A 15,158-nucleotide genomic window follows, 5' to 3' on the forward strand; every position below is an offset into this window, starting at 1 on the left:
ACCAATAATTTTCGACAGAAATAAACACGAATTTTCAGCAGAAACTTTTCGATTCTCTATTCCATAGAGTTTAAGATTTCATTCAGAATTCAGGTGAAGTTGATCATTCCGAACCATAAAAATCTTAACAACTTTCAGAAGAAGTTTGAAATTTTATAAAAAGGCAGATATCTGCTTCTTTCTAATTTGGAGCACAATATTTCACACACATCTTGATAGTTGAAGTACTTGTGATAAAAATTAAAGCAGGATGTTTCTAGCACTACTTTTTTTCGATTCCCATTTCAAGTTAGATTTTGTGGGGGCCCCTAAAATGTGGGGGCCCGGGGCCATGGCCCCCCTGGCCCCCCCTTAAATCCGGCCCAGTTTCCAGTCCTTGCTGAAGATGATGATGTCATCGATGAAAGGGCGTACTTCAGGAAGATCCGCGATGAAACTTTCTATCATCCGCTGGAATGCCCCTGGTGCTGACTTGACTCCTGGGGCCAGGCGGTTGAAGCGAAACAATCCTCTATGCGTGTTGATCGTCAGAAGTTGTTTCGAATCTTCGGTTACTTCGCATTGAAGATACGTATCGGACAGGTCGATCACACTGAAGACTTGACATCCTGCCAGCTGGGCAAAAATTTCTTCTGGTACCGGCAGGGGATAGTTGTTGGCTTCCAGAGCGTTGTTCAGGCCTGTCGAGTAATCCGCGCAAATGCGAACTCTGCCATCCGGTTTCTTCACAGCTACGATGAGGGCTGCCCACTCCGAGAAATCCGCAGGTGTGATTATTCCTAGGCTTTGAAGACGATTGAGTTCAGCATCAACCAACGGTACGGGATGAAACGGAACGGGTCGTTTTGGGCAGAAAACTGGCTTAATTCCGGGCTTGAGATGCAGTTGTACCTTAGTGCGGTTGCACAGTCCATGGGTCTCGTTGAAAACTTCTTTGTGCTTGAGTTTCAGCTGCTGAATCTCTCGATCGATTTCACGTTTGGAAAGCATCACGATCTGATTGCAAATGGAATCAAACGGAATTGACCTGCAGTTGAACAAGTCAATCCATTCAATGCCCATCAGATTCAGATCACGTACGGATGTGACGAAACATCTGCCTCGCTTCGTTTCTCCTTTGATGGATACTTCACATTCGAACTCACCGACTAGGGATAGTGGATCACCCGATGCGTTTGAGGCTTGGCTTGATGATGGATTGATCGCCGGCTTGCCGAGTTGCTTCCAGACAGTTTCCGAAACAATGGAGATGTCGCTGGCCGAATCGAGTTGAAGAGGGACTGGTACTCCGTTGATCGCCACGGTAACGAACTTCCGCTTGCTTTCCCGGTGTTCAATGTGGTTGACAACGAACACGCCTTTGGCTTCAACACTAGAGTTCCCCTTCTTTCGCTTTTTGCTGATGGTTGATTGTGATTGTGTGGTCTTAGCCGGATTTGCTGATTTCTTGGAGCAGGAATAGTATCCTTCCTTATGACCGACACGGTTGCAGTCTCTGCAGAGGTGGTTGTTGAAAACGCATTCCTTCACAAAGTGCATATGTCCGCACTGCCAACAAGGTGTCTTCGACTTCTTACGTTCTTGCTTCGAGAAATTGTTCTGAGGCGCTGCACCTTTCCTGTCCCTGATGGCGTGAACCGCTGACTTCGAACTGGATTGCTGTTCGATTATGCTTGTGTCTTCCTTCAGGTTGATGAGGCGTTGATACTCGTCAATTAACGACTGGAGAGTGGCTGGTGCTTCAGGTTTCTCGTGTTCCAGGATCGAAAGAAGTCTTGCTCGAACATCGGCGTATTTTGAGGCTTTCAGTCCACTGACGAACATGAGGCATTTGAAATGGTCCAGGGTAAGGTTTTGGAATTAAAAATCTTCACAGGCTCGATTGACATGTCCACCATACCTGATAATATCTTCAGATTCACTCTTCACCAACTGGAGACATTGGAAACGCTTCCGGAACGTGGAGACTTGATTTCCAAAGATTTTCTTCAGAATCTTCACGGTGTCTTCAAACGTCACGTCTTTTGGAAGCTTCGGGAGTAAATAATTTATATAACGGCTGCGCGAAGGAGTATCCAGCTTCCGGAGGAGCAGGCGAACTTTTGCGGCGTCTTCCAGCTGGCGGGCGTCATTCTCGAAGAGGTCTTGATAGCGGTCAAACCAACGTCCAAACGTCACTCCGTTTTCTTCATCGAAGGCAAACTCGGTTATGTTTGAGGACAGGGACTCCAAAATCTGCTCTTGAGATTGAACCTGCAGAAGTGCTTGCTGCTGCTGTTGTGCCATCTGTTGTAGAAGCTGGGCCATTTGAAGAATGACTTGCTGGATTCCAGGAACGGCGTTATCTCGTTCTGGCATCTTCGTGAGTTCTAACTTCTCGCCGCCAATCGAAATGTCCGTGGATAAGTCTTACTTATTTGAAGGTTGGACAAAGAATGAATTGAAAGTTTATTGAATGTCATAATCAAGTTACATTAGATTGCTTAGATTTATCGGTTGCTCGGTTGCTATGATGTAACATCATTATTAGTCGAGACGACAACTGGGGAAGCACCACACATCATATATTTGTAAATATGCCAAATACCTGCTTTTTCGCCAAGAAAAGCACCCCATTAAACCCTATCCAATTTCCAACTCCAGATATCCATGAAGTGGGCCAAGTTCTTGGACATATTCTGAGTAGATATCTAATCAACATTTTCCCTCCCCATCCCCGCTGGTCGTAAGAACCTGGCCAGGTGTCGAAAGTCGTTAAATGAAAGGTTTCTTTTGGATATCTTTTGCTGTTTCCCTACCTGTCCCTATCCCAATTCAAATCATAATTTCCTTCTTTTCCCTCAGATAGATGATGAAATAAGCGTTCGTTATGGCGTTGGTACAAATGTCCCAAATGAAAGGATAACATGCCTCTCGACCCAGCCTTCTGATTCTTAATACCTAGGATCCTAATACCACTATGCACTGCGAGTTGTAACCTTGTTAGCATGGTGGCTCTAGAGAGGAAGCTATAAAGTTTGCATGGGTTGTAGCTTCTTCGACTAGAACTCTTAAGAATTCCGTATCGCGCGTTAATCGTAATTCGGGGCGCAGCTGACGCCATAAGATTAGAAGTCGCGAGTGAGTGAATAATAATACTAAATATAATTCCAGATGTTGGGCTTAGTGAACGAAATAGACAAGCTTGTAGCTTATTTTAACAAGATTGGCAGTATGTTTCAAACACGGTTTGAATTGATGTTTAAATGAGATCCACAGCACCGAAATTTATTTAAAAAAATGGATTTAAGCTCAATTTGGCGTACAGTTTCAGAATATGAAATTATCCCAAAATTAGAAATAACTAGAGCAAAGGGTGGAGAAAGGGCTTTGGAATAAAGGGAGTAGAAGAGGCTAAAATGTTGAACGTAGCTTGAGGGAGACCAAAACGATCGATTCAGAAGGTGAGACATTGTATCTTTCAAGTGTTAAATTTTTCATGTAGGCCACCCTAAGGACCACGCTTCAGTGGATCCTGCGAGTGCGAGTAACGAAGAAACCATGATGTAACGGTGAAAGATGAATCACAAGCTCACTATCGCAAGTCCAACATCCAGAAGATGGCCAACCTGATAAAAAAATACAATATATGCACAAAAAAACCAATTGCACTAGAGATTTCAATAATGAAAACACCATAAATTTGATGATAGTTGACTTGCATTTGCTCCAGAAAATTTGATTTTTTTTATGGTAAAGATACATAACAACCCCCATTTTCTTTTGTAAAAGTGATATTTTGAATACATGCTATGGATTACTGCACGAATTTATACTAGCCTGCTTACTCTCACACGAAATTTGACGTTTGAGCGGTGTCTCAAACGTCAAATTTTCTGTGAGAGTAAGCAGGCCAGCATAAATTAGTGCAGTGGACCATGGTGGAAAACCATAGGGTCTGTTGTTACTCTATAGTTTAAACAATTCAATGAATTGTGACTTACATTCATTTCAGCGTGTTGTAACAATACATTAGTGGGCGGGCATGATGCAAGATTGCTGCACAATAACCTTGTACAGTTAGTTTTCGTAGCACATGTGATCTGGCGAGCATTGAGCGTAATTGAGGGTGGAGAGTGACCAACGCAGAATATTTTGTCGTTAATTTATCAAGTTTTGTCTTCATGAATTAGAATTGGAGCAAACAGTAGAAAAGGGAGAAGTTCTTTCTGAATAAATGATATTCCATTCGAATCCATTATTCTCTGTCGAATAAAAAGTACAATAATTTATTTTCTGCTCTAAAATGCGCACTGTTAGAATAATATTAAACAACTGTTGTATCACTTAGTATTGGGGGAGGGAGTGTATTGTATATTTTTACTTGCATAATTTGTTCATTTGAATCGACCGATAAGAAAAAAAAAAGTGTAGAGCTAATAAATAAAGAGGCATATGGTGTAAATTTAAATACTAATGTAACAATTAGTACTGCGTTTTTTTTTTGTTGTTGTTTGTCGTCGTTTTGTGTTTCCGTTCGATTGCGACTCTGTATCTCGGCAGCCTACTTAGACCACGCGCCACTGAAGTACACTTGTGTCCAATCCACCAGCCGACAGAAGCCGGACGCCATCATGCATGAACTTTACGGCCGTTACGTGACTACTGTGACCTCGGTAGGCATGCGACAATGACTGAAATGAGTAAATTACAGAAAAACAATGAGCTAGCTACCTAGCTGCATCTCGCGTGATGCGGGATGGATGATCTGACTGAACGCGCGATTACCTTTGGTTGCGAGGCCGGATAGCTAAACAGCCGTATTTTGCCGGTATCGTCGGCTGTGACCAGAAATTGCTCTTCCCCGTCTTTGCAGACGCTGTTGATGTCCGTGCCGTCAAAGTTCTCCGGCCATATTCCAACCGTCTCGAAGCTCACCGTGCACGACTGGGTGGCCCATTCGAGGTTCTTCACCGTACTCTGGGTTGTTATTTGGCGGCAGAGCGTTGGGTTCCCTGTGGGAAGATTATGAATTAGGTATCCCATTAAAGGCTTCTTATTTTTAGAAAGTTTGTGATTAGACGAGATTAAAACTGTTAAACTTACAGTAGAGTAGTTCGTAGTCTCCCGAGTTTGACCTCAACACTGTACTATCTTTAGACCAGTCCATGTGGGAAATAAAGCTCGAATGACCCTGAAAGTGAACAGTTAGTGCCTTCCAAGCATAAAATCTAATCATTACTCACCGCACACTTTCCAATCTTGGAGAACCGATGAGGCACCTTGGTACATTGATAGATGTATATGCCACAGTCCTTCGAGCCCAGAGCCAACAAGTTGCTGTCCGGGGAGAATTTGATCGTTTGAATAACGTCCTGTCCATCCTGATAGACGGCCAACAGTTCTCTTGTCACCGTATCGAAAACCATCCATCGCCCTCCAACGCCTCCAACTATGATCGTGTCTCCGGTGTTCGAAAACTGCACCGTTTGGATAGGCTCTCCGATATCTTTACTCCACACTACAGAATGTGACAAAGAGTCCCATAATTGCAGAAGTCGATCACGTCCACCGGTTACAAACTGTGCCACCTGAGGATGTGACGACAACGACCACAGAAGATCTGTATGACCCATTACGATCGGTACAAGTCCCAGGGTGAAGTCACCGGACAGAATGCAATTTTTCGTAGTCCCAATGAGCAGCTGTGATCCTTTTCCTTGAGTAACAACTCTGACTGCTCCAAAATGTGCTTCGACTAGTTGTTCCGACTTTAACCGCATCGAGTCATCCATCAGAACCAATCGACCATCCTTACCTCCGGATACAAACCCTCCGTTCCGCAACGCACATATCGAGAAGATCGATCCTTCGTGAACCTTTTTCAAGAATCGACTGATCACGTTTGTTCCACGGGGCCAAATGGAAATGTTTCCATTCGAATCTCCCGTCACTACGTCTCCGGCAGGAGTAAACGATATCGCCGTCACGTACTTGGGCTTCTCTCGGTTTTCAAACACTCCCATCCGCTTGTACAACATGCCGTTCTGATCCAACGACCAGAACGCGATATGATTCTTCCCGATCGTAATGATCTGCCCTTTGTCGAGCGGATGGAACTCCACGGCTACGATCGTGTCCACCGAGCATTTGGTTTCGGTGATCCTTCTTCCATTCTCCTTCTTCTGCCAGTCCCAGATTGATATGATCTTGTCCGGTGAATCATCGATCGCCGCAAGGATCGTCCCACTATCCGCCCGACTAAACGACAAACAGTTGATCGCTCCGGTAAAGTCTCCCAGTCCGATCATGTTCAACGTCGCTAACGATACGGAGTTCCACACTCGTATATGGGGAAGCGTATCCCTTCCTTCATGGCCTCCACATTGCCCCGTCGCCACCAATAGCTTGTTGGGATGCACTGCTAAGCTCTTGACATCGTCAGTATGGCCAACGTAGTGTCGCTGGGACTGCTCGTCCATGTTGTACAGGATGACCACCGCAGCAACGAAATACACCATTTCGCCGGTCGGAAGCTGATGCAGGTTCGACCGACAGTCCTTACCCCGATACCCGTAGACCCAGTCCAGCCGGAGGCGTTTGTTCGGAGCCGGCTGGACCTTGGTCGTTTCGTACGAACTAATTTGAGCTTCTGGAATGTGTAGCACTATGGGACGGCCACTGATGTAGAGCTTAAGATAATCGTCGTCGTCCCGCCGTTGGACGTACGCGTGCGATCCGGCCTGCTTCGGACCGTTGCCGCTGAGGCTGCTGTTCAGATTCAGGAGGGACTTGGTGGAGAAACGCGACATGCTGTTACTGGAATGGAATAGGGGGAAAAGCAAAATGAATCAATTAACAATACAAGCTAAACATGTGAACTGTTGAGTTTATATGTATTAAATATTCTAGTTGTAAATAAAATTACGGCGAACTAACAAGTTTATTTGCAGGCTCTTTCGTGCATTTGGGTTCATCGCTTTTCCTGCGGGAATCATTGAAGTCTCCAGCATTATATTTCAAGCCCGGGAGGATCATTGGAAGAATTTTTGAAAACATTCTCATAAAAGCATCGAAACTATCACTGGAGGAAACCCTCGAATTGTTCCTGTGAGAATTTCTAAAGGAGATGCCTTAAGAAATTCTTGAACAATTTTGCTGCAGGTAGGGTATCGCGCTACTTGGGCGGTGGCTTCTATATTCGTCTGTTTTCCACTATAACTCAGTCAATTTTGAACCAGTTGACTTGAAATGTTGTACACGGGTAGATACTATACCTATCTCGCCGCATTCCAAAAATTGTGTCAATTGGTTCAAATTTGACTGAGTTATGGCGGAAAACAGACGAAAATAGAAGCCACCGCCCAAGTGGCGCGATTCCCTATCTTGGGAGAACTTTCAAATAATGGCGAGTTTCAAAAGATCCTGGAATTTATGCAAAAAGAAATGTCTGGAGGAATTTAAGAAGGAGTTCCTAAAAAATGCCTGGTGCATTGCCTAGAGTAATTCTGGAAGAAGTCCTTGGCAGAATTCCGAAAGAGTCTTTCCTGGGTGAATTCCTGAAAGATACTTTGGAGAAATGTCTGAAAGCACATACTTACATGCTAAAATATAAGTTCTTATATGTTAAAAGTAAGTCACAGTGACTTCTACGCAACCAGACTTATTGACTTATTGTCTTGCTTATTGTAAGAATTGCTAATGAAATCCCTGAGTAAACTGAAGAAACTGCTGGAGAGATTCCCGAAAGAATCCATGGGTAATTTCCTGGTTCCTGTGTGCATCCTTTTTAAATTATTTTCCAATACTATTCGCTGGAGGAATTCCTCCAGAAATTCTTGAAGTAATAAAAAAAATCATCAGGTAATGCCGGAAACATTCATGTATACATCCCTGGGAAAGATGATTGAAAGATTTTTGATATTTCTGAAACTGAGAGGAGTTTCTGAAGAAATCACTTCAGGTATTCCTTAACCCTTTGGAGCCGGAGGGGTCATATATGAACCCAACATAGAAACGGCTGTATAAATTCATCCATTCAGAAAAACAGAATACTATCTTCGGCAAAGTTGTTGCAAATTGAGTCCTCTGTTAAGGAAAAATGGGAATATTTGTATTTGAGACTTCATTGACAACCTAGAACATCCTGAACACCATAAAATTTGGAAAAACGAAATAATTGACATACCAGTTGTTCTAAAAGCTGAACTTGAATATGGGTTACGTTTATATGTATTCATTAACCCTTGGTCAAGAATATCAAGAGATGTTTTATATTCTGGGATGTTCTAGTTGTTCCAAATTGTCCTAGAGTGAAGTCCTTCAAATCTACAAGAATAATTTTATGTATTTTCGTCACAAACAATAGTATTGCATTATCTACTGTGATCCGTGAAGTTCTTGGCATCTACAATGTCATTTAGAGACACTATAGGGATACCCCAGGTCAGCCAAACTACCTTGGAGTTCAGAACTTCAGGTCTACACTCGTAACAATAGCCATATCTGTTATACTGAGTAACGCTGCATAATCAACCGCGGTTACTGGAGCAGTCTGAAGTCTACTAGCTTATTATAACCCTTTGGGACATTCAGGGTCGTCCAAACTGTTCTATAATGAAGTCCTTCAAATCTACAAGGATAACTCTATGTGTTTTCGCCATAAATAATAGTATTGTATAATCTGGTGGGATCCGCGAAGTTCTTGAATTCTCATTCATGTTCAAATGACACTATAGGGATATTCCAGGTCAGCCGAACTACCTTGGAGTTCAGAACTTCAGGTCTACACTTGTAACAGTAGCCATATTTGTTATACTGAGTACCGCTACATAATTAATCGCGGTAACTGGAGCAGTCTGAAGTCTTCTAGCTTATTTTAACTCTTTTGGATATTCCCGGTCGTCCAAAATGTTCTATAATGAAGTCCTTCAAATCTACAAGAATAACTCTATGTGTTTTCGTCATAAATAATAGTATTGCATAATCTGCTGGGATCCACGAAGCTCTTGAAAGCTCAAATGTCATTTAAAGATAATATAGGGATATTCCAGGTCAGCCAAACTACCTTGGAGTTCAGAACTTCAGGTCCAAACTGTTATATAATGAAGTTCTTCAAGTCTACAAGAATGTCTTTATGTGTTTTCACCACAAATAATAGTATTGCATAATTTGCCGGTTTATCCGTGGTTACGGACTAATCTGAAGGCTACTTTTTATTATTAACCTCTAGGACATTCAGGGTTGGGCAAAGTGTTCTAAAATGGAGAAAAACTTTGTGTTTTCGCCATAAATAACAGCATAGCATAATCTGCTGAGATCCGTGAAGCTCTTGAAATCTTAAAAGTTATTTAGAGACACTATGGAAATATTCCAGGTCAGCCAAACTATCTTGGAGTTCATAACTTAAGGTCTACACTCGTAACATCAGCTATATCCGACATCTGACATACTGCTACTGTTACGCACGATGTAGTACGAATTACTTAAAACTGAAATGGTTTACTCAAAATAAAATGGAGTATAAAACAAGTTGATCGGATTGAACGATTGATAACAATGAATGTAATGCTTTAGCGCTGAAGTGTGTGAGATGTGTCAGCCATCAGGATCAATCCTGTTCAGTTACTAGGATGTGGAACTATTTGGGCAGGAGGGCCTATTTTATGCATTTTCTACTATACCTCAGATAATTTGATATAATTTTTACGTGCACAGCAAAAAATTCTGTAAGTTACACCTTACGTAGAAAAGTTTGCATTTAACATTTAACTCACTGAACTTTACATTCAAGAATTTCTTGTATGGAATACTGAAAACAAGCTTCATACTGAGAGCAAGCTGTTATAAACAGATAGAAAAATGTGTGCGATACGACGTGGTCCTTATAAGGTTTTATTACGTGGACTTCATGTAATATATTGCAGGACAGTTTGTACGACTCTGATTACCCCAAACTACTACTATGTCATAGTCTCTGGTTGTATTCTGTTAGCTCCAGTATGTATAATAGATTATACAACATAACTCTTTATAGCCAAAACAGAAGCTTCAACTGCTGTAGATGCTAGATAATAGAAACCAAAATAGTTTGGATGGCCCCAGCTGATCTTATGATGTTTATTGAGCTTTCAGAAGACGTCTCTCTCGGGCATTCCAGAGGTTAAATGAAAACCTATAACAATGGCTTTTTATTCAAATAAGAGATGGTTTACTATTCAGTAAATCTTTTTTTTTAATTTCTCATGTTTCGTACAAAGTCAACTCGGAATTCACGGAAACATGGAGTAATCATAGTTACACATAAATTGTACCTGTAGTTGCTCTGCAAACCATTTGCAAAACTATTACCCAACCTTGTTGGTGATAATCTCAGGTTCATATTATAGAATGTTGGATACAATTGAATCACACATAATAAAAGAACATCCAGCTTCTTTGTTGAACATATTTAAGTAATGAAGTGAACAAATAGAAAACAATTATAATGTTGAATTGTATTTTCGAATAGTTTTTGGGGTTTCATTCTTTTCGGGGCCTTGACCAAACACCAAAAACTATTCGAAAGTCATCAAAACAGTCGTCGTCATTATAGTTGAATTATAGCAAAATGCACATTTTTTTTGAAAATTTCCACTGGTGGGTCGCGAGAAGACCGCCTAATGGCCAAGGGGGTCGCATATCCGAAAAGTTTGGGCACCTATGAAAATTCAAGAACAGTTTGGATGACCTAGGATATCCCGACTGATGTAATACGCTCTATTGAACTTTCAGATGACTTACTGGACATGATAGATTACAAATCGGAGCTTTGTATAATGAAAGCAATTACCGTTACACCCGTCGGCTTTAGGATCTAAACTCAAGAACAGTTTGGATGACCTAGGATATCCCGACTGATCTGATACTCTCTATTGAACTTTCAGAAGACTGACTGAACATGATAGATTATAAATCGTAGCTTTGTATAATGAAAAAAGTTATCGTTACACCCGTAGACTTTAGGATCCAAACTCAAGAACAATTTGAATGAAATAGAATTTCTCGACTGAGCTGATACTGTCTAGGCGCTGTCCATAAACTACGTAGGCTTCTTTTCGGCAATCTCAGAATACCCCCCCTCCCCCTTCGTAGGCTTTTGTTCATACAAAATTTTCGAAATTTGTATGGAGCGTAGACTTTGGCTAGACCACACCGTCCCCCTTAGAGTCTTCGTAGTTTGTGGACAGACCCCTATTGAACCTCCAGAAGACTTACTGGACATGATAGATTACAAACCAAAGCTTTGTATAATGAAAGAAGCTGCCGTTGCGCCCGTAGACTATAGGATCTAAACTCAAGAACAGTTTGGATGACCTAGGATATCCCGACTGATGTAATACTCTCTATTGAACTTTCAGAAGACTTACAGGGCATGATAGATCACAAATCGTAGCTTTGTATAATGAAAGAAGTTACCGTTACACCTGTAGACTTTCGGATCTAAACTCAAGGACAGTTTGGATGACCTAGGATAACTCGACTGATATTATACTCTCAATTGAACTTTCAGAAGACTTACTGGACATGATAGATTACAAATAAAAACTTTATATAATGACAGAAGTTACCGTTACACCCGTAGACTTTAGGATCTAAACTCAAGAACAGTGTGGATGACCTAGGATATCCCGACTGATGTAGTACTCTCTATTGAACTTCCAGAAGACTTACTGGATATGATAGATTACAAACCAAAGCTTTGTATAATGAAAGAAGCTGCCGTTACACCAGTAGACTATAGGATCTAAACTCAAGAACAGTTTGGATGACCTAGGATATCCCGACTGATGTGGTACTCTCTATTGAACTTTCAGAAGACTTACTGGACATGATAGATCACAAATCGTAGCTTTGTATAATGAAAGAAGTTACCGTTACACCTGTAGACTTTCGGATCTAAACTCAAGAACAGTTTGGATGACCTACGATAACTCGAGTGATCTTATACTCTCAATTGAACTTTCAGAAAACTTACTGGACATGATAGATTATAAATGAAAACTTTATATAATGACAGAAGTTACCGTTACACCCGTAGACTTTAGGATCTAAACTCAAGAACAGTTTGGATGACCTAGGCTATCCCGACTGAGCTGAGATTGTCTATTGAACTTCCAGAAGACTTACTAGACATGATAGATTACAAACCAAAGCTTTGTATAATGAAAGAAGCTATCGTTACACCAGTAGACTATAGGATCTAAACTCAAGAACAGTTTGGATGCCCTAGGATATCCCGACTGATATAATCCTCTCTATTGAACTTTCAGAAGACTTACTGGACATGATAGATCACAAATCGTAGCTTTGTATAATGAAAAAAGTTACCGTTACACCTGTAGACTTTCAGATCTAAACTCAAGAACAGTTTGGATGGCCTAGGATAACTCGACTGATCTTATACTCTCTATTGAACTTTCTGAGGACTTACTGGACATGATAGCTTACAAATTGAAGCTTTGTATAATGAAAGAAGTTACCGTTACACCAGTAGACTTTAGGATTTAAACTCAAGAACAGTTTGGATGACCTAGGATGTCCGGAAAAAATATTCTGCATAATATTCTACCTTTTTCATACTATTGAGCATCAATACTACAGAAATACGTAGAAAAAAAACCATAATTACGCTTGGAAAATTCCGGCTTCGAAGGGTTAAAGAATTCCCGGAGCAATCGCTGGAGGAATTTCTGGAGTTATTGCTTTAGGAATTGTTGGAAGAGTCCCTGAATATTCCTGGAGGAATCTCTAGAGGAATTCTTTTAACAAATACTGGATAAATTTCTGGAGGATTCTCTACAGTAACTCCGGAAGAAATTTCTGAAAAAAAAATCCCTTGAGAATTCCTGAAGGAATTTTTAGAAGAATTTCTGGAGGAATTCCTAGAAAAATCCTCGAAGGAATTACTGAAGGAATCCCTGGAACAAATCCTGAATAAGTTTCTGAAGGAATTCTTAGCGGCATTCCTGGTGGAGTTCTTGGAGAAATCCCTGAAGCAATTCCTGGAGGAATCCCTGGAAAAATTCCAGAAGGCATTCCTAGAGTAAATCCTGAATGGATTTCAGATTCAATCCGTGAAGGATTTCCTGCGGAAATTCCTGGATGAATTGCTGACAGAATTAATGGTGTAATTCCCAGAATAATTCCTGGTGAAATCCTTGAAGGCATTCCTGAAGAAATTCCTGCGGTTACTGAAGGAATTCCTCGAGAAGACCCTGGAGAAATTCTTGGATGAAATCCTGGAGAAGTCCTTGAAGTGATTCCTGGAGGAATATCTGAAGGAGTACCTAGAGGAATCGATGAGTGAATTCCTGGAGAAATCTCTGCAAGAGTCCAAGGAGGAATCCCTGGAAGAATTCCTGGAAAAATGCCTAGCAAAATTCCTGGTGGGATTCTTGGAGGAATCCCTGAAGTAATTCCTGGAGATTTTTTTGGAGTAGTTCCTGTAGGAGTCTCTAGAAAAATCCTTGGAAGAATCGCTTGAAGAATTCCTGAATGAATTTCTGGAAGAACTTCTGGGGAAATCCTAAAGCAATTCCTGGAGGAGTCCCTGAAGCAATTCCTGGCAATTCCTTCGCTGAAAGAATTCATGCATAAATCTTTGCAAGAATCCAAAGAAGAATCCCTGGAGGAAATTTCGGAAGAATTTCTGAAAAAAATTACTGTAAAAGTTCTCGGAGGAATTCCTAGAGGATACCCAAGAGGATTGTCTGTAGGAATCCCTGAGTACATCAACACAGGAGCTCCTGGAGAAATATCTAGAGGAATTTCTGGCAGAATCTCTGGAGGAATTCCTGGGGGATTTTTTTTTAGAGAAATCCCTGTAGGAATTCCCGATGAAACTTCTGGAGAAATCTCCTAAGAAATTCTTAGGGAAATACCAGGATCAATTCCCGAAAAAATCGCAAATGGAATTCTTGATGAAATTCTGAAGCAATCCTTAGAAGAGTTCGTGGGGGAATCCCTGTAGCAGTTCCTGAAGAAATCCTTAGAGGAACTCCAGAAGAAACTTCAGACGGAATTCCGGAAGTGAATTTAAGAGGAATTTCTAAGGGAATATCTGAACAGCTCGTGGAGGAAGTACTGGATGAATTCCTGAAGGAGTTCCTTAAAGAATACAAGGAGAAATTTCTAAATAAATCCTAAGGAGAGTTCCACGGGGGATTTCTGGAGGAACTTTTAAAATAAGTAGTTCCAGAAAGATCATCAGAAGGAATTCCCGAGTAAAGTCCTGGACAAGTTTTTGGAGGAATATCCTTGAGGAATGCCTGCAGGGATTTCCGGAGGAATCTTTGGAGAAACTCCTGGAGAAATCTCTAGAAAAAATCCAGGAGGAATTTCTAGAGGAATCTCTAGATGCATTTCTGTAGGAATCCTTGGAGGAATTGTTAGAGAATTCTCTGGAATAATTCGTGGAGGAATCTCTTAAGAAATTCGTGGAGAAAACCCTTGAGGAATTCCTGGAGAAATCCCAGGAAGAATTCCTTATGATATTGTAAATGGAATTCTCCGAGAAATCCTAAGAAGAGTTCGTGGAGGAGCTGCTCGATGAAGGAATCAATCCCTGCAGGTATTCCTGAAGAAATCCCAGGAAGAATCCTGGAAACAATTCCTAAGGCAATCGCTAAATAGTCCCTGGGGGGAGTACTGGATTAATTCCTGGAGGAGTTTCTGAAATAATTCCAAGAGGAACTCCTGAACGAATTGTAAAATAAGGTCCTGGGGGAATCCTTTAAAACAATTCCTGGAATTAACCCTGAAAGCAACGCAGAAGAAATATCCGGGTGAGTTCTTGGAGGGAATCCTTGAGGAATTACTGAAGAATTCCTTGGGAAATCCCTTTCCTAACAAATTCTTGGAAGAATTTCTGTAGGAATATCTAGAAAATAAATATGCAGGAATTCTTGACGAATTATTGCTGGAATTTTTGGATGGACTCACAAAACTTAGCCATTTTACCAAGCTTGTTATTTGGTAAAATTTTATGATAAGATTGAAATGGTTCCCTTGGAGAAATACTTGGCAAAATTTCTTGTGGTTTTCGAGTAAAAAAGGTTTGATATTTATGGATAAAAACCTTAATTATTAGAATGATATGTTTCCTGACAAAGAGATGAACCAGCCAAGGGCTGGAAGTC

The 15,158-nt window shown here is 41.1% G+C and overlaps 2 protein-coding genes across 8 annotated transcripts in view; both read right to left on the bottom strand.

Annotated features, from left to right (window-relative positions):
• Positions 1–351: 351 nt before the first annotated feature.
• Positions 352–2,358, bottom strand: LOC134291079 (uncharacterized protein K02A2.6-like). Its single transcript, XM_062858362.1, has 2 exons — positions 1,901–2,358; positions 352–1,813 (listed from the first exon to the last, which is right to left on the bottom strand). The coding sequence occupies exons 1-2, from the start codon at positions 2,356–2,358 to the stop codon at positions 352–354; spliced, it is 1,920 nt and encodes a 639-aa protein (XP_062714346.1).
• A 1,869-nt stretch (positions 2,359–4,227) lies between these two features.
• LOC109407611 (echinoderm microtubule-associated protein-like 2) overlaps positions 4,228–15,158 on the bottom strand; it is an 82,106-nt gene continuing 71,175 nt past the window's right edge. For all 7 annotated transcript variants that reach the window (XM_029880331.2, XM_019680740.3, XM_019680741.3 and 4 more), the window contains 4 exons: positions 5,226–6,798; positions 5,086–5,173; positions 4,768–4,994; positions 4,228–4,673 (listed from right to left, as the gene is read on the bottom strand). In XM_029880331.2, coding sequence (XP_029736191.2) covers positions 4,548–4,673; positions 4,768–4,994; positions 5,086–5,173; positions 5,226–6,798 — 2,014 coding nt within the window. In that variant the 3' untranslated portion in view covers positions 4,228–4,547. The remainder of the gene's footprint in view (positions 4,674–4,767; positions 4,995–5,085; positions 5,174–5,225; positions 6,799–15,158) is intronic.

Source organism: Aedes albopictus, chromosome 3 (assembly GCF_035046485.1).
Source record: "Aedes albopictus strain Foshan chromosome 3, AalbF5, whole genome shotgun sequence".
In the NCBI taxonomy this organism is placed as follows: Eukaryota; Metazoa; Arthropoda; class Insecta; order Diptera; family Culicidae; genus Aedes; species Aedes albopictus.